Consider the following 26,492-nt stretch of genomic DNA (forward strand, 5'->3'; position numbering starts at 1 on the left):
AGACCTTTAATTATTTTAGTTGCTCTTCTCTGGACTCTCTCCAATTTGTCCACATCCTTCCTGAAATGTGGTGCCCAGAACTGCACACAATACTCCAGTTGAGGCCTAATCAGCACAGAGTAGAGTGGAATAATTACTTCTCATGTCTTTTTTCAGAATAGCAGCCATGTTAGTCTGTATTCGCAAAAAGAAAAGGAGTACTTGTGGCACCTTAGAGACAAACAAATTTATTTGAGCATAAGCTTTCGTGAGCTACAGCTCACTTCATCGGATGCATTCAGTGGAAAATACAGTGGGGAGATTTATATACATAGAGAACATGAAACAATGGGTGTTACCATACACACTGTAACAAGAGTGATCACTTAAGGTGAGCTATTACCAGCAGGAGAGTGGGGGGGGGGAACCTTTTGTAGTGATAATCAAGGTGGGCCATTTCCAGCAGTTGACAAGAATGTCTGAGGAACGGGGGTGGGGGCGAGGAATAAACATGGGGAAATAGTTTTACTTTGTGTAAATGACCCATCCACTCCAAGTCTCTATTCAAGCCTAAGTTAATTGTATCCAGTTTGCAAATTAACTCCAATTCAGCAGTCTCTCGTTGGAGTCTGTTTTTGAAGTTTTTTTGTTGAAGAATTGCAACTTTTAGGTCTGTAATCGAGTGACCAAAGAGATTGAAGTGTTCTCCAACTGGTTTTTGAATGTTATAATTCTTGACGTCTGATTTGTATCCATTTATTCTTTTATGTAGAGACTGTCCAGTTTGACCAATGTACATGGCAGAGGGGCATTGCTGGCACATGATGGCATATATCACATTGGTAGATGTGCAGGTGAACGAGCCTCTGATAGTGTGGCTGATGTGATTAGGCCCTATGATGGTGTCCCCTGAATAGACATGTGGACACAGTTGGCAACGGGTTTTGTTGCAAGGATAGGTTCCTGGGTTAGTGGTTCTGTTGTGTGGTTGCTGGTGAGTATTTGCTTCAGGTTGGGGGGCTGTCTGTAAGCAAGGACTGGCCTGTCTCCCAAGATCTGAGAGAGTGATGGGTTGTCCTTCAGGATAGGTTGTAGATCCTTGATGATGCGTTGGAGAGGTTTTAGTTGGGGGCTGAAGGTGATGGCTAGTGGCGTTCTGTTATTTTCTTTGTTGGACCTGTCCTGTAGTAGGTGACTTCTGGGTACTCTTCTGGCTCTGTCAATCTGTTTCTTTATTTCAGCAGGTAGGTATTGTAGTTGTAAGAATGCTTGCTTACAACACTCCTGCTAATACATCCCAGAATGATGTTCGCTTTTTTTGCAACAGCGTTACACTATTGACTAATATTTAGCTTGTGGTCCACTATGACCCCCAGATCCCTTTCTGCAGTACTCCTCCCTAGGCAGTCATTTCCCATTTTGTATGTGTGCAACTGATAGTTCCTTCCTAAATGGAGTACTTTGTATTTGTCCTTATTGAATTTCATCCTATGTACTTCAGACCAGCTCTCCAGTTTGTCCAAATCATTTTGAATTTTAATCCTATCCTCCTAGGCACTTGCAACCCCTCCCAGCTTGGTATCGTCTGCAGACTTTATAAGTGTACTCTTTATGCCATTATCTAAATCATTGATGGAGATATTGAACAGAACCAGACCCAGAACTGATCCCTGCAGGACCCCACTCGTTATGTCCTTCCAGCATGACTGTGAACCACTGATAACTACTCTCTAGGAATGATTTTCCAACCAGTTTTGCACACACCTTGTAGTAGCTCTATCTAGTTTGTTTATGAGAAAGTCATGCGAGACAGTATCAAAAGCCTTACTAAAATCAAGACACATCATGTCTACCGCTTGCCCCCTATCCACAAGGCTTGTTACCCTCTTAAGGAAAGCTATCAGGTTGGTTTGACATGTTTTGTTCTTGACAAATCCATGCTGACTGTTACTTATCACCTTATTATCTTCTAGATATTTTCAAATTGATTGCTTAATTATTTGCTCTATTAACTTTCTGGGTATAGAAGTTAAGTTGACTGGTCTGTAATTCCCTGGGTTGTCCTTATTTCCCTTTTTATAGATGGGCACTATATTTACCCTTTTCCAGTCTTCTGGAATTTCTCTCATCTTCTATGACTTTTCAAAGATAATTGCCAATGGCTCAGATATCTCCTCCGTCAGCTCCTTGAGTATTCTAGAATGCATTTCATCAGGCTCTGGTGATTTGAAGACCTCTAATTTGTCTAAGTAATTTTTAACTTGTTCTTTCCCTATTTTAGTCTCTTCTGATCCTACTTCATTTTCACTGGTATTCACTAGGTTAGCCATCCAATCACCGCCAACCTTCTTGGTGAAAACCAAAACAAAGAAGTCATTTAGCACCTCTGGCATTTCCACATTTTCTGTTATTGTTTTTCCCCCTTCATTGAGTAACAGTCCTACCCTGTCCTTGGTCTTCCTCTTGCTTCTAATGTATTTGTAGAATGGGCAATATATACGTTTTATACAAGCTTTTCTGGTAGGGGCAGGTTGCAATAAATGATTTTTGAGAGAGCGCCTAGTGCACAATATAACCTGATGCATGAATTAGGGCCTCTAAAATAGAAGATGATAACGAACAGGAGTATTTATGCACCTCACCAAATTCTGTACCTAGACTGCTATGTATATTCACGTGAATCAGATTTCCACAATAAGGAGATACTCCAAGATACAGGCAGTATTTCGTCTGCTCTTTGTGCACATGTAGCCTGGGGATAGCTCTCCATAATCACCAATACCCAGAACCTTCTCAGAGCAGAGAAACAAGTGATTCAGAAACACAACATCCTCATCAGATTGCAGCAACAGAACAAGCGTCAACATTAGGGACTGAAATCAACACATGCATGCAAATTTGGTTGCATACTGCAAAAAAAACAACCACCCCAAAACAAACAAAAAATCATGTATCCTTTACCAAAAGGTAAACCCTAATGTTTAACTTTACCCAAGGTCACTCTTTATCAAAATGTTAACCGATCAAAAGGATTTAAATATAAATTGAGCAAATAAAGTCATTTTCATTAAAGAAACCCACCGAAACCTACCTCCAATCTTTGCTGTTAAAAATAGCCCTTCCATAATTTAAATATAATTTACTAAATTCTGTCTAACATAATAATTAGATCTCACTTCTTTATTACAGAAATTGCCCTGATTCTATATTCAGTAACTTTGATTTTATTTTGGTATAACTCCCTGGCTCTCATTGGAGATCTTCCTGATTTACATCACTGCAGGTGGCCTATACTTTTTAAAATTAAGAATTATTTTAAATCCTCTGTGCCAGAACATATTACATGATAGCATGGTTTCGCTGACATAACCTATAAAAGTTATCATAATAAAAATATGTACACTGTTGTCGTTTTAAACACAAAGACAGAGCTGTCACCAGCAGGGGGTTGGTGGGCAAGGTTGAGTGTGTGTGAGCTATTAAATGCGCTGCAAGAATAATCAAAGATGATAAACTGTACTTGTAATCTTTTGATGGCAAGACCAAGTGATAGCACTTGATAAGAGGGGCGCCACACTCGTCACATCTCTAAGCAACAGGCAATCAAACAACCAGATAAGCATCTTCATAAAGTGCAACAGACTCAAATGTATGGGTCAGAACTGAAGAATCACTTCCTGGTTCAGGTTAGGTAATAAAAAATTTATGACCTACTTAAAAAAAAAAAAAAAACCTTTCAAACCTAAAAAGGTATTTTCCAATAAACTTGTTTTCATAAAGAATGTAAGCCATTTAGGACGTGCCTTGGTTATATCAGCAGGAAATAAGAATATTTGCAGTACTGAACTTTTGAAGACAAAAATTTAATGCAGCTCAAGAATGGTATTTAAAATAAAATCCTTACATTCAAAACTGAGTTTAATGTAATTTGCTGCACACATCCATTAAGCATTTTTTTTTAAATGAAAAGATTAGAGGAAGAGAGAATGAGTGCTAAATAGTCTGTCTCTCATCTGCTGGACTCTGTTTCAAGTGCAGAATGAAACCTTGAGAAAAAGTGCATGCATTTTCTTGTATCTCCTTAACCCTTTAGGAGAGGCCACATCACTAAACCATCAAATGTAATCTGGCACATCTATCTGTACTAAAGAGTTTCTGCATGGGAAAGAACCAGGGCTCAGCCAATACAAAGGCTTCAAATAGAGGTTAAAGTCTCTGAATCAAAAATCATTGCAAATCCAAACTGTTTGGAAGTGGATTTAAATAAAATATTGCTATCAGCATGCCACTGGCAAAATCCATGTATTTTTTGTAAGAAACTTATGAAGTATTATAACAAAACTGTATTGTTGTACGAGAAATATATTTTAGACTTATAACAATATACACTAATTTTAATGTGGACACACATGTTACAAGCATTACCAAAAAAAGCTTCATCACATGCATATGAGCCCCTTTAAACAAAGGCCCCATCTACACTACAGAAGAGGGTTATTTAGCACAGAGAGTTAGCCATCTGCTTGCACTGTTTATTGTCTGTAGTGTAGATGGAACAACTTGGTTATAGAATCATGTTACAGACTAGCTAAGGACTTAGGTCACAGTTCGTTATTTGTATTGTTCTAGCCACCCTGCAAATGCCCTAAATATGCTGGACAGCTGCCATGGTTGGATTTGTAGGGTGGAATAGCCTAAAACATTAATAATTTGGTTTTCAAAATTTCGAATATACTGACCGAGATTACCATTATGATCTAAATCTCTTAAATTTTATTTTTAAAAGATGACATTTTTCAGATGAACTACTACAAAAATGCATCGGTTTGGATACTTAGATTTCCCTATATAGCCAAGAGAATTTTCTCAATATTTCATATACATTTATTAAAAATATTCCCAGGACACAGTCCCAGATGTCTGCCTAGTTTCAAGCAGAGTTAATTTAACAACTTTAAAATGTCTGAAAATAGGGATTTATATGTCAGTGGTGATATAACCTTAGCTATGGAGTGTGAGTGTAATTGCTACACTTAATTATAAACACGGATCTAGAAAAAAGACACCAAAATAAATAGATCTGGCACACAAAAGTAGCATCTTGGATTCAGAATTTATATCTATAGCAAACAGAGTCCGGAACAGGAGCTTTCATTTTAACTCTCTTTAAAACACCCTTCACAAATCAGTTTCTTTATGTGTTGCAGTTTCCTTTTACAGTTTAAACCTCAATCCAATCAGCAGTCTCTAGGGATTTTCAAATCGCTAAAGATTAAAATCCTCTCTGACTCGACTGGTTGACTAATGCTGTGTGTTTAATAATTCTACTTGTGAGAGATTTTATTTGACAAAATCCTGCTGTGTGCAACCTTCACATTCTATACAGCTGTACTGGAGTGTAAAACCCCACTGCCCTTGTTTCTTTATACATAGCATACCATGGCACTAAGAAACAATGGCAGAAAACTTTATACTACATATATTATTAGGCTGATATTGAAATAATCATGGTTTATTTAAAGTTGTTCTCCATTGCAAAAAGAGTCAGTGAAAAATACCCCTGCTAAAGAAACATTGATTAGTTTATCTGATAGGCATTGTTTGCTCACAGACATTGCTAATATATACAAGGATATTTTTCATTGGTAGGTAATTTATAACCCTGATAGACAGAGATTATTAGTGTAATGATTTTCTAAACTTTATGCTTTCACTAATAAAAGTATTCCTGTGTTAGCCCTGACACACCTTCTCTTTCTTTAGATCAGGCACTTTGATATTCTGTTTAAGTAAACTGAACACATATATTGTATTTAGATTTTATACCAGTACTGCTACTTCACATTCAAATGATCAAAGGCAAAATGAGTCATCATCCTGGTAGCTTTCAATATAAGTTAATTAAATATAAGATAGCACAGACCCTACAGTAGATCTGAAAATTTTGACAGCTCTTTAAATATATGGCTTTGATTAGTAACAACATGTTACTAAGCAAATAAATAAAAGTTTGACAAATGCCATTAATGTCAATCAAAACACGTGTTTTCTACCTGAGGTAGCATCGATCACCGTTGAAACTCCTCTGCGATCAGAAATCGGACGTGATGATCCTGGCATGCTAACAGGTTCAGAGCGAACAGGCTGAATCCTAAAATTTAAAATCATGTGTGTCACCTACGTCAAAATCACTGCTCGTTAAGGCCGTTCTTAAATCAAGAAAACTGAACAAGTCCAATCAATTAAAGAACTATTTATTCTAAAATCAACCAAGCGTTGAAAGCTTTTATTTTCCACTGGTGTGTGGATCCAATCAATGGATGATAAATTTCATGAAAATTAAGTATCTCCATACTTTTTCTTAAGATTAGAGCTCTTAGAAAGCCGCAAAGAAAAAAGAAAAAAAGAAAACCTTAGCTCCACAAATTCCCCTTATTGCCCACAGGTATGGTACAAGTCCTTTGGCTCGGCAGGCAAAACTGGTTTGTGTGAGGAGGGAAAGGTTATGTTTTTAAGTACCCACTCTCCTGCGAGCATACATCTTTCTTCATTTAATCAATGATTTTTATATATATACGTATAATTATTTAAATATCCAGCATCGGGACATCAGCTGGCTGGGTTCCAAAGAACCTTAGAAAGCCAGGTATACACATTAAGAGTCCAATCCGGAATATCCTTACACAGGGGGCAATGTAATTGAAGGCAATGGGCCTACTCACATGAGTAAAGATTATTCACTTCAAGTTCAGGGCCCAGGACAGTTTGCATAATGTTCAGCAGGGTTGGTCATCTTCCACACTTGCACTGTTTTATTCGTGGGAGATGGGAATACGGTCTAAATCCCAGAGAGCCAATACCATGAAACTTTAGCTTCCAGAATCACCTGTTGGCTCTGAAAGTCGTAGACTTGTTAAGCTTGTTAACTCTTTCTAGCTATCATAGGGGAAGCAGAAATTTATGACGAATATGGCACTTTTTAAAAATCACTGCCTACCAATAAATACTAACAACCTCCCCCCAGAAAGCCCACATTCAAAGACTGATAACTTTAAATTAATGAAACTGAGAACAACTAACATCTGAAAGTTTTGGGGAAACATATTGAGATGAACTACTTATTATACCCATTTTCAGCAGAGTAACAGCACTAGGTCTCACTCTGACACCTTCTGATAATCTATTAGCAACTGTTGACACATTACAAGGAAGTCAACTGCTCCCAGAAAGTGGTTAATAATGTTAGGAAATCTTAAAAATAAGAATGGAGGAAAACAAAGCAAACCCATACAAAGTAAATTGAAAAAAGGCAAGGATATGAGTTACTCTTTAAGAAGAAACAGAAGTCATGAACCAACTCAAGGAGCGACTTTTGGTTTGTTGTATTGAGATGTTCTTGCTGTTGGCAGAGGCAGATAAAAACACACTTCCATCATACAATGTGATTTTGCCAATGACAAAAAAAGCATACATGAGGGAAAAGGTTTTCGAGGCATCTCTAGGTTCAAATCTAGTACCAGAATTTTACATAATACACTGAACAAGGAAAGAAAAGAAGATGGAAAAGGGGGAAAAAAGACATTCCAGTAGTTCACTTAGTGTTCCAACACACTGACCCCTTTATAGTCAGCAGGCTATAAATCTACACCCTGATGCTCCTAGTCATGTTATAGCAAATGATGTTGCTAAGCAATGCAGAAACTGTGAAAGGCAATGAAGCACTGAACATTTTAGAGCTTAAGTGCAACAGAACAAGACAACTGGACTTTGCACATATTCCATTGTTATTCAGGCAAGAAGCGGCAACAGAAGGGAATCTAGGCGATCACTAAAGACATTTGGATAGAAATTCTGATCATCACTTTGTCCTAGATGAATTTTTATCATTAACAAGGCATGTGATAGTCTAAGCATCTGATCCAAACAAGCTTGATATTAATAGTTATGTATTTACATGGAAGAATTTATTTGAGCAATTGGCTAATCTGTGTGTAAATAACTATGAAACATTCTTGTAAAATCAACTTTATTGTTACCTGAGACTGTTGAGATCAAGGTCATCTGTATCAAAGTCCAGAAGAGGCTGTGGGGTGTCACTTGGACCATGTGACTGCAGCACAGAAGAACTGGATGAAATGACCGTTGTTTGACCTGAGGGATGAATCGTTTTGAACTGGAACTGGGGGCCCATCCATAGGCGTCTGTGAGGTCCAGTGTGAGTCACTATTTCAACCTAGAAGAATATTGTACACCATACTGAGAAATTCCCTCAATCTCATGAGCCCTCTAGAGTCCCAGGGCAACCAAACTGGAGAGAGGCATTTTGCTCCATTTCCTTAGAAGACATTTCAACAGAGCAAAATACAGAATGGCTTTGCTTATATAAGATCTGATCCTATAAAGGGCCTCCTACAAAGCTTTCAGAACCCTCAGTCCCGTGGTGTCAATGGGAGATGAAGGCACTCAGAAATGGACAAGGAGACACTCTGTACCTTGAAGGATTCAGCCAATGATCAGGAATTAAATGAGTGTAGAACCTAAACTGGATTCTGGGTTAAACTATTTTAGAAATTAACAGCATTTTAACCCTTCAAAATAAAAAAATCTACAGTGAATCAAATTTTCAAATCTGGGCTCCTACACATCATGTCCAAACCTTGTAACTGCGTGTTCATATGGGCACTTAGGAACCCAAATTCCTGTTTTAAACCTACGTGCTAATCTGAGCAGCTATATGCGGGAGTCAGAAATGTTATTAAGCCATCTGACTTTGAAAATTAAGCCCTATGTGTTGCTCAAGATCAGAAAACAACTTCTCTTGATCATTTCAATTTTATAAAAATTTCTAGGAGACAAAAATCTCTGAATCTTCTTACATTGTTCGGGAGCCCATGACATTCACCATGACTGTCATTTCATATGACCAAGTTTTTACCTTGTTCTTACCATTGCAAAATGAATTCCATAGCTACAAAATTAACAGTTTACAATTTTTGGTGACAACAACAGAAGAACATAATTCAGTCTCTGTCCACCTAGACCAAGTGAAGCAACTGAAAACCTTCCCCCATACATCTTTGTCAACAACTTTAATCCTGACCAGGTCAGGGAGACCTCTCTTTAAGAGCAAGCTGTTACAATTTTGTTCAGTGCATCGTTCTGAAAGTTCACACTGTAAAAAGCACTTCTTCACATGTATAAAGTGTGAATTGTATTTCAAAACAAAGTTGATAATTACTGTTGGCATTTCTGAAGCTACTGCTGGCAGAGACCATCTTGCCGAAAAACAACATCATTTGTAATAGATCATACAGCTCCAGCCATACACACATTACCACATATATACAATACAACCACATATCTACAATACACTTACTTTAGCAAGACAGCTAAATGTTTAACATATATGCATTCAGTTGAAAGTCTGACCATTTAAGCAAAAGCAAAAGGGTTTATGTTCCATGTACTAGTGCATATATACATAACCTCAGGCCCATACTTCCATACATACTTTAAAATGGAGAGGAGAGTATAGAAAGTGCAAATTTCTGATGTTTGCAAATAACTTTAAACAAATTTCTTCCTTGAATTAAAAGATACTTGCTCTTAATGGGAAACTAAATCCATGGCCTGTCTGAATCTTACAGAATAGGTCATTTTCAGTAAGCAAAACAGGAAAGAGCATGCAAAATATTTTTGGGCACGTGAAAAATGGCTTTTCTCATACTGACACCTCAAAACCAGATGATCATCAATTTTTTCAAACACTTTAACAAAGTGATCTCTAAGAATGCAAACTAGCATGAGAATTTCAATTAGTCATTTTTGTTTTGAAAAGTTATGTAATTGTGAAAGTAAATCCTTAGAATGAACAGGCCAACCCAGCCATGAGTACAAGACCATTAAGACTAGTTAAGAACAACAGCATATGCAAAGACACTTTAATGTTTTCTTTTCCTGTTAGAGTTTCTGATTTTTAAACTTTGGTGAACAGGTATTTTCAAAAGCACAAAATCAAATAGCCTACTAAATTCCTACCATTTTCTATTAAAACAATAAATTACTCCGTAAACAAATAGAATGTAGTATACTGAAGACATCTTTCGGTAGTTTTGTTACATATAGATGTGCCTTGCTGCTTAGCATCTTACACTTTTCTCTAACTATTATCAAATTTCTGTGCTTTAGGTGACTTCTGATTTTTACACAAGGTAATTTTAAAGGCTTAAAAAATATTGTTCCAAGGCAATTATTTGCAAGCCTGGGAGGACAAAAGCACAGTCTGTGTAGTACTACCTCCATATTTCCATTTATCTTGGGGTAACTCAAATTATAAACCTCTACAGTCAATCTAAGTAGCTTTTATGCAGAAATGTAAATTAGGCCACAGATAAAGCATTCTGTATATTTTAAGCTTGAAACCATCAGTGTCACAGAGCCGAGAGGTAAACAGATGCCTTTGAAATTTTAGCGAGGCTATGGCCAGATGTTCCTATTCACTCTCCTGTTGTGTGCAGGACAAACATATTGTATCTACTTCACACTGACAGCACACATTACCCACTGTTCTAATTGAAAAGTTGAAGTGAAGGGCAGTGTTTTTTCACTGCATGCTGTTACTGTTGATAACAACACTTTAATTTTGAAAAACATACATGCTCTTTGGGCTTAATCTAAAGTGGCTTGCTTAGAGAAAGCTACGATCTTCATGTTCAAAAGAGATATCATCACTCTTTTCACTTAGCAAAAACTAAGCATTCCTGGTACACTTCCCGATTTCTCTTTTTGTGTAATAAGAAACCTCATTTGGGAATTTTTTTCATATAAAATATACTTGCTGCTCTATTACAGGGTATTTATGACAAGACTTGAGTAGAGCTGTCCTCCTATTACTACTTTGAATCATCTTTTTATTAGCAACACACAAGCCTATATGCTATATGTCCACTTTATTCTTGCTCTGTGAGCCACCTGCTACAATGAAGAATAACCCAACAAGTAATGTGAGCTAAGTTGTAAAGTAACTAAATGATGTTGGAACGTGGATTATAATATAACATTTGCATTGTAGTTACAGTCTTTGGAAAACTATTAAAAACTCTAGATGACATCCTGGCCCCATTGAAATCAATGGCAAAACTCACATTGACATCAACGGGGCTAGGATTTCATCGTTTGTCTTTATGCTGTGACAAGATAGAGACAACCGGGTCTGACATATCAATGTGAAACCAAAACTGAAATCTTAGGCCACGGTTTTGTAATTGGATCCCTGTGAATGGATCCCTACAGTCACTGGGGCTCCTGAGACACAGATGTATACTGTGTAGACCTGTTGCAGGACTGCAATCTTATTTGAGGAATATACTAGATATGGTTTAAAAGTCATTGGATGTAGCAGATCCTCAACATATCCATGAGGCAATGCAATATATCTGAAATAGTGCCAAATTAAAATGTGAAAGCTGGACAGAAGCACTGGAAGTACGACACCTACATAGTAATGTATCCAAGCTGAAGAAAATTCAGGCTGCCTGTCAGGATGAATTGTGAAAGTGCTGAATAATTGTTTTGGTACATTATTTTTCACCATTTTTAACCCTTACAAAAATAAATTTCAGAGGTCAATCTTAAAAAAATTACAGAAATTGAATTTCACTTTATTATTTATATCCTGTGTTTGTAAGCTGAGGTTTTGCATTGAGTCAAATCATGAAATCCTTACCCTGTTCTTACTAAGGGAAAATGCCCACTGAATGTAATGAGAATATTCCCTGAGTAAAAACGTAAAGGTTTGGCTTAGTATGCAAAATAGTTCATTCATATTGAGATCATCATAAAGTACGACAGTTAACTAACCTTCCAGTCTTAAATTAGGATATTCTATAACAACAGAGTTTATCAACCATTAGACAATGCATTAAAAATGACTGAGTTATAAAGATATTACATCATATTCTTCAATCTTTATTTTTCAGTGTTATGACTTAAAGATGACCTAGAAAGGTTTTAAAAAGCAATTTGCTTTCTGTTTCCTTAAATTTGTTTCAAATGTTTATGGTCCCAACCGTACAGAATGCATTCCAAAATTACAAATACATGTATAGTTTACACCAAATTATTTGAAAATTGATTCTGTCTCCACTTATTGGCCAAATCCTGAGTTCAGAGATCTGACTTTCCTCTTTAACGGTTGATAACACCTCAGACAACAGAAACATTCACTCTTGCAACATGTAATCTATTGTTACAGAGGGAAACATTAACTCAGAAGTCAGTAGCTAAGTCAAGGGGCAATTACTTTTGAAAGTTTACATTTTATGTGCATTTGTTTGTATTCAGCAACAGTTGAACAGATTTAGGGCTGGAGAAAGGTGGTGCCTGGCGGTCAGAGAGAAAAAGAAATGCTTTAGTCAACTAACCCTCCAGCCTTATGTTAGGGCAGAATGAGTATAGCATAAGTCACAACAGAGTAGTCTCACTTTGCCATACTAACCTTGTTTAACCCTGACCAAAAGGGACAACGTCTGCAGGGTTGGGGAAGGCAGATAATTCTCCATGACCAATTCAGTCCTTCCTGATCCATGCAGAGATTGCCAAGGATGTAATTAGGACCAACAGGATGGGGGCTTTGTTTATGCTTGTTAAAACATGGACACCTATCCACTAGGACTTCACTGAGACCATCAAACTGATTCCACTTAGGTCAAGATTGAAATTAGGTTTACACATTATATTGCTGTATTGTGGTCTTTAGCATTTTTTTTTTTAAATAAAGCTTTGGAATTCACTTGTACTGGATAGGATGCATTTCTCTTCAGAACTGGATATAGAACTGCCCCCCCACCTCCTCCCAGAACCCAAAACCCATACCTGGGAAAGCCATTCTTCATCCTCTTGACCACTATGGTCAGACGCTAAGCTATCATACGACTCATGTCGTGTAATAGGTCCAGGACTCCCAGGTGGAACCACTGTGAAAAGAAAGAAGATAAAAGAACTTAGATTTCTCAATCAGCTTTTTTTAACTGTACCTTCTCATATATATGTTAGTATGACAACATCCATTCTTTCACAAAGCTCTGACTGTTTATACTGAAACACAGAGCAAGATCAGTCTGAGTATAGATGGAGTAAATGCTAAAGAAGTTCCTCTTCTGAAAACTTAGAAGCATTCATATTATTTATTCCTAGGCAGACACTATGATAACCCAACTTGCTCTTCTTCTTTCAGCCTGAAGCTCTAAACAAGCATACAAAATAGCTTCAATAAAGATGACAGCCCTTCCCATGTGTCTTGAGGGATTTCACACTGACAAATGCCACTGTCAATGATATAAGCTTGCTGCACAAACTTTTCAAATTGTCCACTTTAAGAGAAGTTGAGCTATGTTAAGCTACAGTGACAAAACCTATCCTGAGGCACTGGCATGCATACCGACCTTGAATACTTAGTTTCTTCCCTGGCTTCAGGAACAAATATGATCATCTCATCATGGCACTAATGCAGTTATTTGAAGCTGATTTGGCAACTGACTGGTTTCTTTTTAATCAGGTGGGAGTAGATTATTTACATCTCAGCAGCCATTTCATAAAATTACTAAATTTTACAATAGTAACAACAATCTATTCATGAAAAACATGACACACTGGTTATTTGTAGTATGTACCTAAATAGCTAATGTTTTATCAGAGTGATATATGTACAGTTGGGCAGGTAACATGAGAGATCTAGGCTGTTTAGAGCCAAAGGGGAGAAACTAGAGCAACTTTTTAGGAAAGACAATAGGCAGATTAGACAGAGGTACACATCACGCAACCACTGTGCAGTTAGTTAGAAATGGGATTATTTTTATTATTATGAAAAGCTGGATATAAAACACATATTTTGGAACAAAAGATGCAATTGAACAGAACTTGCCCTACATTTGTAATTGCTTTGGGGTTCTCCTGAACTAACTAAAAAAAGCTTGTACATTAATCAATAGTTCTTCACATGCACAAGTTTTTACAGGCCTCGGCCCATAAAGATTGTTATGGACTTAAAAAGACCTGTCTTTGCTTCTTTTGCTCATTTTATGCCACTTCCTTAAGTGGGATCCTCCTTGTTGATTCTCTTCCAGGAATACCATTGCTGGATCATTTTGTTATCACTGTCCTGCTTTTGCAAAGAGCAGCCTATGTAGTCATCTACAACTGACAAGATTGCACCCAATGAGGCTGCATGAATGTAATGGAGAGCAGAGTTTGACCTTTAAACCGATATACAAGCTACACACAGAGATTGTTTCATCCACCAGTAAAATACAACTTCTGTGACAACTGATTAACAGGGTAAGACTGTGTAACATTCTATTGCATCCGATGAAGTGAGCTGTAGCTCACGAAAGCTTATGCTCAAATAAATTGGTTAGTCTCTAAGGTGTCACAAGTACTCCTTTTCTTTTTGCGAATACAGACTAACACGGCTGTTACTCTGAAACCTGTTTATATCAGCTGAAACTATTACAGGAAATTAGGTAGGCAGAGTACCTTAGCTGGAATTTGGCCATATCATTGGAATCAACACCATATCTCTTCTGAGAAGTGTCATGGGATCTTACATTACTAAAGAGGCATTAATACTTCAGTTTTATGTCTCTCTGTTATCCAAAAGACAGGAACAAGAGAACTGTTCTTCTACAGGGGGGAAAAACAGGTCCTTTTGCGAGCTTATTAATAGTTTCATTTCCATTTCCTAATTTAATAGCATGCACAGGCTGCTACAAAAAAATGTAACCCCTCCACTTCTTCAGTTTGCACACTCAGGCTACTTAACTCTTGCTGAATTAGAGAAATTTCAAAGCCATCAATATTTACATCTTTTTTACATACAATTTCAGGGAACAAAAATTGCAGTTTGCCTGCTACAAAGAGAAATTGCAGTGATGCCTCATCCTTCACCGGGATTGGCACTGCAAGGATTAATATAATCTCATGATTGCTGGTCCTTGGGTCATTACCATCCTGTCACTGTACCTCCTAGTGACGGCAGCATTATCCTGCAACTGCAACTTTATACTGGAGGAAGTACTAGAGATTTTAAAGGAGCAAAATGCAGGGGCCTAGAATAACATGACAGGTGAAACTTCTCTCTCATGTACCTGTTTGTGAACAATAGCCTGCAAGTTAGGTCTCTGGAGTTCACACCAGGGGAACCGTACCCACTGGGGGGAGCAGAAGGCACCTTATAAACTAAAGGTAAGCAGGGAAGTGGGATACCAGGAGGAAGCACGAGCAGCAGCGCACTAAAGGGGAGGGCTCCTGTCTCATACTGAGAAAGAGGGGCAATCAGCGGGTTATTTCAAGTGCCTAGACACAAATGCAAGAAGCCTGGGAAATGAGCAGGGAGAACTGGAAGTCCTGGCACAGTCAAGGAATTATGATGTGATTGGAATAACAGAGACTTGGTGGGATAACTCACATGACTGGAGTACTGTCATGAATGGATATAAACTGTTCAGGAAGGACAAGCAGGGCAGAAAAGATGGGGGAGTTGCATTGTATGTAAGGGAGCAGTATGACTGCTCAGAGCTCAAGTCTGAAACTGCAGAAAAACCTGAGAGTCTCTGGATTAAGTTTAGAGGTGTGAGCAACAAGGGTGATGTTGTGGCGGGAGTCTGCTATAGACCACCGGACCAGGGGGATAAGGTGGACGAGGCTTTCTTCCGGCAACTAACGGAAGTTACTAGATCGCAGGCCCTGGTTCTCATGGGAGACTTCAATCACCCTGATATCTGCTGGGAGAGCAATATGGCAGTGCACAGACAATCCAGGAAGCTTTTGGAAAGCTTAGGGGACAATTTCCTGGTGCAAGTGCTAGAGGAACCAACTAGGGGCAGAGCTCTTCTTGACCTGCTGCTCACAAACCAGGAAGAATTAGTAGGGGAAGCAAAAGTGGATGGGAACCTGGGAGGCAGTGACCATGAGATGGTCGAGTTCAGGATCCTGACACAGGGAAGAAAGGAGAGCCGCAGAATACGGACCCTGGACTTCAGAAAAGCAGACTTTGACTCCCTCAGGGAACTGATGGGCAGGATCCTCTGGGAGAATAACATGAGGGGGAAAGGAGTCCAGGAGAGCTGGCTGTATTTTAAAGAATCCTTATTGAGGTTACAGGGACAAACCATCCCGATGCATAGAAAGAATAGTAAATATGGCAGGCGACCAGCTTGGCTTACCAGTGAAATCCTTGCTGATCTTAAACACAAAAAAGAAGCTTACAAGAAGTGGAAGATTGGACAAATGACCAGGAAAGAGTATAAAAATATTGCTCGGGCATGCAGGAGTGAAATCAGGAAGGCCAAATCACACCTGGAGTTGCTGCTAGCAAGAGATGTTAAGAGTAACAAGAAGGGTTTCTTCAGATATGTTAGTAACAAGAAGAAAGTCAAGGAAAGTGTGGGCCCCTTACTGAATGAGGGAGGCAACCTAGTGACAGAGGATGTGGAAAAAGCTAACGTACTCAATGCTTTTTTTGCCTCTGTCTTCACGAACAAGGTCAGCTCCCAGACTGCTGCACTGGGCAGCACAGCATGGGGAGGTGAACAGCCCTCTGTGGAGAAAGAAGTTGTTCGGGACTATTTAGAAAAGCTGGACGAGCACAAGTCCGTGAGGCCAGATGCACTGCATCCGAGAGTGCTACAGGAGTTGGCGGATGTGACTGCAGAGCCATTGGCCATTATCTTTGAAAACTCATGACGATTGGGGGAAGTCCCGGACGACTGGAAAAAGGCTAATGCAGTGCCCATCTTTAAAAAAGGGAAGAAGGCAGATCTTGGGAACTACAGGCCAGTCAGCCTCACCTCCGTCCCAGGAAAAATCATGGAGCAGGTCCTCAAGGAATCAATTCTGAAGCACTTAGAGGAGAGGAAAGTGATCAGGAAGAGTCAGCATGGATTCACCAAGGGCAAGTCATGCCTGACTAATCTAATTGCCTTCTATGACGAGATAACTGGCTCTGTGGATGAGGGGAAAGCAGTGGACGTGTTGTTCCTGGACTTTAGCAAAGCTTTTGACACGGTCTCCCACAGTATTCTTGTCAGCAAGTTAAAGAAGTATGGGCTGGATGAATGGACTATAATGTGGATAGAAAGTTGGCTAGATTGTCGGGCTCAACGGGTAGTGATCAATGGCTCCATGTCTAGTTGGCAGCCGGTGTCAAGTGGAGTGCCCCAAGGGTCGGTCCTGGGGCCGGTTTTGTTCAGTATCTTCATAAATGATCTGGAGGATGGTGTGGATTGCACCCTCAGCAAGTTTGCAAATGACACTAAACTGGGAGGAGAGGTAGATACGCTGGATAGGATACAGAGGGTCCTAGACAAATTAGAGGATTGGGCCGAAAGAAATCTGATGAGGTTCAACAAGGACAAGTGCAGAGTCCTGCGCTTAGGACGGAAGAATCCCATGCACTGCCGCAGACTAGGGACCGAATGGCTCGGCAGCAGTTCTGCAGAAAAGGACTTAGGGGTTACAGTGGACGAGAAGCTGGATATGAGTCAACAGTGTGCCCTTGTTGCCAAGAAGGCCAATGGCATTTTGGGATGTATATGGAGGGGCACTGCCAGCAGATCGAGGGACGTGATCGTTCCCCTCTATTCGACATTGGTGAGGCCTCATCTGGAGTACTGTGTCCAGTTTTGGGCCCCACACTACAAGAAGGATGTGGAAAAATTGGAAAGAGTCCAGCGGAGGGCAACAAAAATGATTAGGGGACTGGAACACATGACTTATGAGGAGAGGCTGGCTGAGGGAACTGGGATTGTTTCGTCTGTGGAAGAGAAGAATGAGGGTGGATTTGATAGCTGCTTTCAACTACCTGAAATGGGGTTCCAAAGAGGACAGATCCAGATTGTTCTCAGTGGTGGTAGATGACAGAACAAGGAGTAATGGGCTCAAGTTGCAGTGGGGGAGGTTAGGTTGGATATTAGGAAAAACTTTTTCACTAGGAGGGTGGTGAAACACTGGAATGCGTTACCTAGGGAGGTGGTGGAATCTCCTTCCTTAGAAGTTTTTAAGGTCAGGGTTGACAAAGCCCTGGCTTGGATGATTTAGTTGGGGATTGGTCCTGCTTTGAGCAGGGGGTTGGACTAGATGACCTCCTGAGGTCCCTTCCAACCCTGATATTCGATGATTCTATGATTCAATTAAGAAAAGACAGAAGTAAATGTGACTGAAAAATATTTTTACTTTGGTAAGACAAGAGCTTTGCACTTATGTCAAGACCCACTGAACAACCTTAATTAAAGCTAAAACTAATATTTTTATATCTGCATAACCTAAAAATTACCATTTAAAAATGATTTAAAAATATTGCTTAAGGGCTGACCTTTATGTACCAGGCTTCCGCTCATTGCAGATTTTTATAACCATGTTGTAAACCCCCTAATAATAGGAGTTTATAATAGCAAAGCAGACACAACTGTAACCATAAACAGAGAATGGCGCCTCTATAACAAACAGCACAGGGTATTCATAAACCTTTATATCATGTGAAATAAAGAGCTTTTAATCCAGTTTTAAGTGCATATCTTAACACAACTCAACTATGGAGCTGCTTCTGACACCCTCATAACGCCATATGACTTCATTCTTAAAGCTGGAACATAGCAAAATGAATCCAGGGCCTAACTTTTTAAAGATTACATTCAGTGTTGTACTCTTTATGGGCCTCATTTTGCAAGGTGCTGAGATTCGTCCATGGGGTGCTAAGCATCTGCCACATTCACTGAAGTCAATATAATGTTCAGTAGGTAATTAAGGACATCATTTACGCAGCATGCATTTTCAGGATACAATAGTAAAATTGTATTCACGTATATCATTACCACAGTGGTCGATCTTACTCAACAACTTAAGGATGATTTAAACTATCTCAAACCAAAACCTTAATATTAAGAAGTTAGACATCTGTTGAAGATTGCAAAACCTACACGACTCACCACCAATATATAAACATGAAACAATGCTGGCTATAGTAATGCCTTATTTATTCAACCAATGAAAGAAAAACATATTTTACACGTTTTGCTGTTGCCCCTAATCTTCTCCATATCTCCTAAACTTTCCCTGCAATAAATTCTATTGACTGCAGTAATGCCTGTTTTGAGGGCACAGCTGATCAACTGCAGGCTTTCCTGTTATGGAACTCTGCTCACACACGGTTCATAACTCCAGCAGATGTTTCTGCTTTCAAACCAATGGGAACTTTATGGACTGTTTTTCCTCCTCCTCCTTCCCAGGGGCAACTACTAGAGCTGTCAAGATCGGTGAAGTTGCTATTCAGTGACTAACAGCAAAAACGTTGATTTAGCCAGCAGCAGCAACACTGCTATGTCATCATATTAGTCCACTGAAAATACTCTTATGGAAAACTGAGCACGTATATTACTTGAGACTTGTGCATCTGTACATCACAAAAAATGAACTTTCCCATTATTTACTGAAATACACAGTTCCAAGATAAGGTTAATTAAAGTCCCGAGGAAAGTTTACAACAATTTGAGCCCAGAGGGAATTTTTATATTGAAGTTGTAATCTCATGAAAAGCTGGATTAATGAGATGCGTGATTGAGCACTAATAACAGCACAGCTAATATTTTTGAGTTCTTTAGGAACGTACTTGCACCAGTATCAGATATAAAAAGACCAAATTTTGCTCACGTTCTGTATTACATTAGTCAAGGCTCTTTCTTGCACCCTGATCCTGGATACAAGAGATGTCCAGTTATTAAAGTTTTTTAACTGTAACTCACATCTTGTACCTGTAGCTCACGAAAGCTTATGCTCAAATAAATTGGTTAGTCTCTAAGGTGCCGCAAGTCCTCCTTTTCATCTTGTACCTAGTTTCACTTTACTCACATTATTCTTTCATAAAAGAACATCCACAGACTGTTTATAATTGTGAAAAGGGCATTTCATGACTGCACAGAGATATCGCCCCAACAACTGCAGGTGCTTTGTTTTCTATTAAAATCAGTAAAGCATATTATTTCTGAACCATATAATCTTAACTTTTTGCTGTAGTTATTTGGATTTCTTTAACAAACCTACAGTAATCTGGAGTTCAAATAATTTCAAATTTCATGCCAGACTAAAGTTTAGTTTGTGTACTCTAGTATAACAAGCTATTGTAACGTGTATAGCGGAAGACGGACAGTACGCAGTCATTAACCATCTGGGGCCAAATTTTGCACCATAGCTTTCATCTGAGCACAATCACTCGTGCATATAAATGACAGACCTCGCCTCTCTAAAACACACTTATGAGTGCAAATCAAGAATGAATGGGTTTCCACATGCACAGTGGTTACTCTTTAAAACCTTTCCCACTGCCATAGGGATAGATTTGGACTCAGGAGCAGACTAGGGACCATACTATGACTCAGAGTCACAATATGGCCCCTGGTTTTCCCTTTGCTCCAGGAATAAGTAACCTGTACCCATCCTATACCGGGTGTAGATTACTTCCTTACTTTAGATTACTTCCTACTCTCCTTCTGCTCAGCTCACCCATTCCCAATCCACCTGAGCAGAAAGAGAACTAGAGGCCCCATGTAGGCTGCTCTCCCCGAGTACTGTGAACCACAAGATGTATCATTCATTCAAGACAGTCAGGTATTGCACAGATGCTTAACACAAACAACTGTTGCTCTTAGGTAACTTAAAAAAACCCAACCCTACATACTTACTGTGCCTCTTAGATATTCCCTGTAAGAGATACAGGGTTAAGGTTATTGCAAACACTGAGGTAATGTTATTTTAAGGCATAATGGGGAAGTGGCCGTTATAAATTCTATCATTTGTACGTGCAACTGCTAGTGCAAGAAAAATGTCCAGCTAAAGTGCATCCAAATTAACTTCAAACAAAGAGGTTTGGAGGGAAAAAAGCCACATAAAAGTCTTCCCATTATTTCACTTACACACACACAATTTACAATTTTAAATGAATTACAATAGACTCCAAAGTCCAGCTAAGACATGGAAAATTTACTCATAATTAATCTCCAGAGGCATACATCTACCCTTGGTCCATGGGCAAACTCTACTGATAACAATATGTGGGAGATGTGTGCACAATGGCCCTTTAATCTGATTTCAAAGCGTTTTCTTTGAAGTTTCAGTTATATTTAGAATGGATGGAGGCAGGAAGAGAAATGAACAAATCACATACACCTCAACTGATTCTTCATAAGTACAACTTCTTTTAAGATTAAGCTACATATTTCAGGTGATCTACATCACTATATTACTGTTGATACTCATGGCATTAGTTATGTTATGCACAATGAATAAAAATGAAGAGCCAATATACCGGTTCTTGTCCAGGTCTCCTTGATGCAACTGTTCATTCAATTCAACAGGTAAGATTTTTTCAGACCTTAGTGAACTTCTCTCACCCTGCACTAGGTAGGTTTATGTACAAGGCTTCATGCTCCCCAGAGTTTATCAATGCAAGTTTGTCAAGTAGTTGAATTCTAATAGCTCTTGATCAATCTTTGTAGCATAATTATGGTGAATGCATGTTCCTAAATTCTTTCTTCCATCACACAGTTATGATTGTTGGCTCACTGGCCGATACAGTCATAGAGTGAAACAAAGATTAGATTTCCCCTTTTGGAAAATACTATCTTTGAAATCTTAAATGGCAGTATACTCTGTATGTTAGTTGATTATATATATAAAAATAAGGACAACTAAAATTTCCCTGTAACAGAATAAAAGCCTTGTTCCTGTAGACTTGTTTAAAAAGGAATTTCAAGTGATCACAAATATCTCCTTTCTTTTTCTCTTGATGAAAAGCTCATCCCCAATTGCAAACAAACAAAAAAAACCCATTTTCCATGTTATGAATGATCCTCTGATAATATAATTAGTAGATAAATTCTGTAACCCAACTCAAATTTATTGTGCCACATTCATTAGTTTATAGAAGTATTTAATTATTTATTATTTATATAAAAAAAGTTTACTAGGTGCTTTACAGACAGAAAAGACTTGATCCCCGTACCACACAGTTTATAATCTAAAGGGAATATCTGAGTAGGAGATGAAGTTCTCAGGAGCTTTGGTGACTATTTATATATTTTTAATGACTCTTTAAAAAAACAGGTAGCCAAGGCTGCAGTCTACCAGACTGATGGAATTTAAACACTAAAAGTAACAATCTGTAATCAGGCTTCAATGTTTCTCTCAATTCTGTTACAAGATAGGTAATTTTCACTGTGCTTGACTCCAGCTTCCTTTTCTACATTATTGCAAATAGGGGGGAAAACACTTCCTGGGCACAGTTAGAATGTGCTGTACCACTTACAATGTGTTGCATTGGTGTGGAACTAAAACTTTAGATACTTAGGGTGTGCAGCAGACTATCAATTCTCTACCAATGAGCAATAAATACCTTCTTTCCTGTATTAAAAAATAATTTCAGTTGCAAAGACCTACTGTGAAATCCATCTGATGGCCATCTTTAAAGAATTATGGAAGAGGTAACTATTTCTATAATTCACTGACTTCAAAAGTATGTTTGACATTATTGTCGGGAAAATTATGTTAACCATGGATTAGTGTTACAATCAAAGTATGTAGTGAGAAGTCAAGAGGCTTAATAGTAAATTTTCAAAGCGGTGCGGAGGGATTTACCCGTTTGACTCCCATTAACGTCAATAGGAGTCGTGCGGCTAAATCCCTGTACACCGCTTTGAAAACTGACCCCTCAGTGTTGATGGACCCCTCTCTAAGAAGTTCCAGATGACCACGTAAGAACAGCAAAGAAATGTTTCAGCATGTGCTCTTGTTCATTATTGTTGTTTGTACACATCTGAAAGATTTTAATTCTTATACACAGTGCTGTTTCCAGCATTTAGTATTTGAAAAGAAGATTGGGATGGGGAAATACTTACCACATTGATGTGGCCTCGTATACATCCAAGCATGTATATACTGCTCCAATACCTCTTATGCACTTTGAGAATTTAACTTGAATTTAGTGCATTTTTGTCCATTTTTACTGGATTATTACATAAATGTTCATCAAGGCTAAACACATTACACATTCTGCCATTGAAGAGCTGCACTTCCATGTAAGACAACTTCTGTGAAGTGACACTTGCCCTGTTTTTACTTATCCAGCTCAGACCTATCCTCAGCAAAAGAATAAAATTTCCTTCCTTTTACCACTTAACTTTTCACTTATCAGTAAAAGTGAAAAGCAGATTTGTGATGGGGTTGTCTGCTCCTTAAGGGCAGTAATGTCTAGTGGTTGGCCCATCCCACCACACAACGTGGCCCTTTAAGACTTTGAAAGAGCCTATCATACACACACAGAGAGATCTGGGAGATATTGGGAGAGAGGAAATGGTTCCAGGAATAAGAAATGTTCGGGAAGAAATCCCATTACTGTTTCTTTAAGGGCTCATGGCCTGGAGCCTTGCAGAGAGAGTGGGGCTAAGTTCCCCTTTCCTCCTAGCCAATTGGGAATGAGCTGGGAGGAGGGGACCAGCATAAAAGATGATTCCCTTCTCATAGCAGGGCAGATGCCAGCAGGAGAAGATGGTCTGCTGAACCCTGAGCCTCAGAGGACTAATTAGAGGGAAAAGCGCCAGCTGAGGAAAAATCGGGCTAAGGCCCTACAGTGGGCTAAATGACAACTCCCCTGAGGGAGGATAGCTGGAGACTCATTGTTTAAGGAGAGGGACAGTAATTTTCTCAATTACCCACCTCCAGGTGGAGGGCGGGGTCTTCTGCCAGCTGGAGAGACAGAGTGGCTGTTTCATTATAGTGCATCCTGTTCCAGAAGGAAAGCTGGGATTCCTGGCCGAAAGAGACGTAACATCTGCCTGAACTAAGCAGCCCCAGGAGGAGGGGTGGGATTCTTGCTGGACAGAGAGACAGAGAGGTCACCCTGAGTGGACTGGAAACAGAACTCAGAGGGCAGGCTGCAGAGGAACCCTGACAGCCAGAAGAACCTTTGTTTCTTTGGGACTTTTGTTATGGACTCTTTTGTATGAGGTTTTATAACTAATCAGCCCCAAGCAGCATATTATTGAGTTGAGAGGGCAGGAAGCGGAGAAATTGACTTCCTGAGAGGGGAAACTGAGGCATGGCCCAACTGCGGTGCCATGCCCGACTGAAAGGAGGCATGCCTAGGTGACCTCCATGCCATCACAAGGTTAGAGAGTTAGGGAAATTTGGTTTCCCTCAAAATACAAACTAACATTTCCACTTAAAAACCTTTTTTATGTAAGGAGTCGTGATTTAGACTACAATGCAAACAGTTATGTCAGGACAAGAAAGCACTAATCTTTATGCCCTCATGGTTAATGAAGCAAACATGAAAATCCTAACTCTCTGAAAATGACTGTGTACCAAGCTTTATTCCACACTTTTTGTGATTAATATCATGGATACTCATCAAAAGTCTATATAAACGTACTTGTTCAACAACCCATAGTTGCCTGTGTCTTGGCGATACAAAACAATTAAAGTAAAAACGTAAATCAGGTAAATGAGGAAGAAATAAAATGTGCATTGAAAATGTTATTACACTACTTAAACACATGGTTTACACAGTAAAAAAAAGTTATCGAACAGTTTGTAATGAATCCAGGGTTTATCAGAGAATGAAATAACAAGCAAAATTATAATTTGAGAAAATGGTAGAGCAAATCCCTTTTACCATCTCCCGTCATTTCAAAGAGAAAATGAAAAGGCAAATGTCTCAATTAATTTTGTTTTTTACATTACGAAACAATTATCTGGGCACATGTCTTCGCTCTCATCAACACTACAAATGCCTAGGGCATATTCTGCACATATTAGCACATTGCACACAGGATAAAAATGGAATAACCAAGACATACCTACAGCGTGGATCACAAAAGGAGAATTTTGCTTTACAATACAATAAACTATACAATTAAATAATTCCAAATGGCTTGTGAACCAAATATGTTCAGAGTAAAGAGAGAATATGATGAACTTCAAGATGCAAAGTGCTGTTCTAAGCAGATAAAGGAAAACTAAGGCCTGGGCTACACTAGGGGGGTAGTGATCGATCTATCAGGGATCGATTTATCGTGTCTCGTCTAGATGCGATAAATCGATCCCCGAATCAACGCCTGTACTCCACCTCGGCAGGAGGAGTAATCGGAGTCGATGGGGGAGCTGCCGTGGTCGACTCGCTGCCATGAGGACGGCCAGGTAACTCGAACTAAGATACTTCGACTTCAGCTATGCGAACAGCGTAGCGGAAGTTGCGTATCTTAGTTCGAAACCTCCCCCTAGTGTAGCCCAGGTCTAAGCAACCTGTCTTCCCCTTCCCTGAAGCCTCTTGTTACAGTGACAATGTTAACTAGGGCAGATTAGGTTTGTTAGCTGTGGAAGAGCATGTAGAGTGTTCTACTGCTCTCTTGTGCTACAATCAATACTCCTTGTGGTAGGTGCTGGCTCTGAGACACCTATGAAAGGCATGATAAGGATAAAGTGAAATGAAGAGGACAAGAGAAACGTGACCATGACTAATGCTTACATACCACTGAGAGAAAAATAAATGTTGTAGCGGAGATAAACAGAAGATAGAAGCCAGGAAACAATAACAAAGTATTATACCTGTGGGCAGAGGCTCTTTAATCTCTGACTGCGTAGAAGGAGGCTGGGTTATAATCATGAAAATGCTCAGCATGTTATCAACGACTACAGAAGGTCTGAAACAAACCAAAGCCAACCCAACTATCAATTTTCTGAGGAGCAGTGTGTCTAGGTTCTGCTTCATCTGGAAATTTAAAAACTGTAGTCAAAAAATAAAACCGAAAATCTTAAAAATCCATTACTGTTTTAAAAATAAGTGTAAACAAATTTCTAAAAATTAGATGTCTTTTGAAATCACTTTAATTTTATTAAAATACTTATTTTTAAAAAAGAAATACAAGAATATATTTATTTCCACTATTATTATTATTACTGTTATTTGTATTATGGTAGCAACAGGATACGCCAATCAGGATCAGAAGCCTCACTGTGCTGGGTTACAAAAAACACCCTCTCCAGATTTCAGAGGAATTATAAAACTAATTCCAGAATTACTAGGATTTTTAGACTGCTTCTGAATAATTCAGAATCTTTCCAAGCTAAAGGACTAGCCTTTGGAAAGAAGCTTTACTTTAAACTGGCTTGTAGCTACAGCGAGTCATCTTGAAAAGTATGTTGCATTCCTTAATTATGCTGCAGAAATGAAGTATAATTTCAAGAAAAGAATACAACACTAGCTAAAGGCAATGCTTCTCAGCAAACACAAACATAACATCAAAGGGAGAATCCAGAAAATATGAATATTTAATGTTCCACTTTGACTGTAAAGGTTAAGTATATATCTAGCTGGGTAAGTACACATCATCCAAGCTGTTGATTGCTTTTGTAAAATGCCAACACACTGATGTAATGTGATTCCCTACCTTCAAACAGTATACTGGGGAAAC

The 26,492-nt window shown here is 38.9% G+C and overlaps 1 protein-coding gene across 12 annotated transcripts in view; it reads right to left on the reverse strand.

The window, feature by feature from the left end:
• BCAS3 (BCAS3 microtubule associated cell migration factor) overlaps positions 1-26,492 on the reverse strand; it is a 499,958-nt gene that overhangs the window by 257,533 nt on the left and 215,933 nt on the right. For all 12 annotated transcript variants that reach the window (XM_077836612.1, XM_077836609.1, XM_077836606.1 and 9 more), the window contains 3 exons: positions 12,853-12,953; positions 8,016-8,212; positions 6,033-6,130 (listed from right to left, as the gene is read on the reverse strand). In XM_077836612.1, coding sequence (XP_077692738.1) covers positions 6,033-6,130; positions 8,016-8,212; positions 12,853-12,953 — 396 coding nt within the window. The remainder of the gene's footprint in view (positions 1-6,032; positions 6,131-8,015; positions 8,213-12,852; positions 12,954-26,492) is intronic.

The sequence above is a fragment of the Eretmochelys imbricata genome, chromosome 17 (genome assembly GCF_965152235.1).
Source record: "Eretmochelys imbricata isolate rEreImb1 chromosome 17, rEreImb1.hap1, whole genome shotgun sequence".
Lineage (NCBI taxonomy): Eukaryota > Metazoa > Chordata > Testudines > Cheloniidae > Eretmochelys > Eretmochelys imbricata.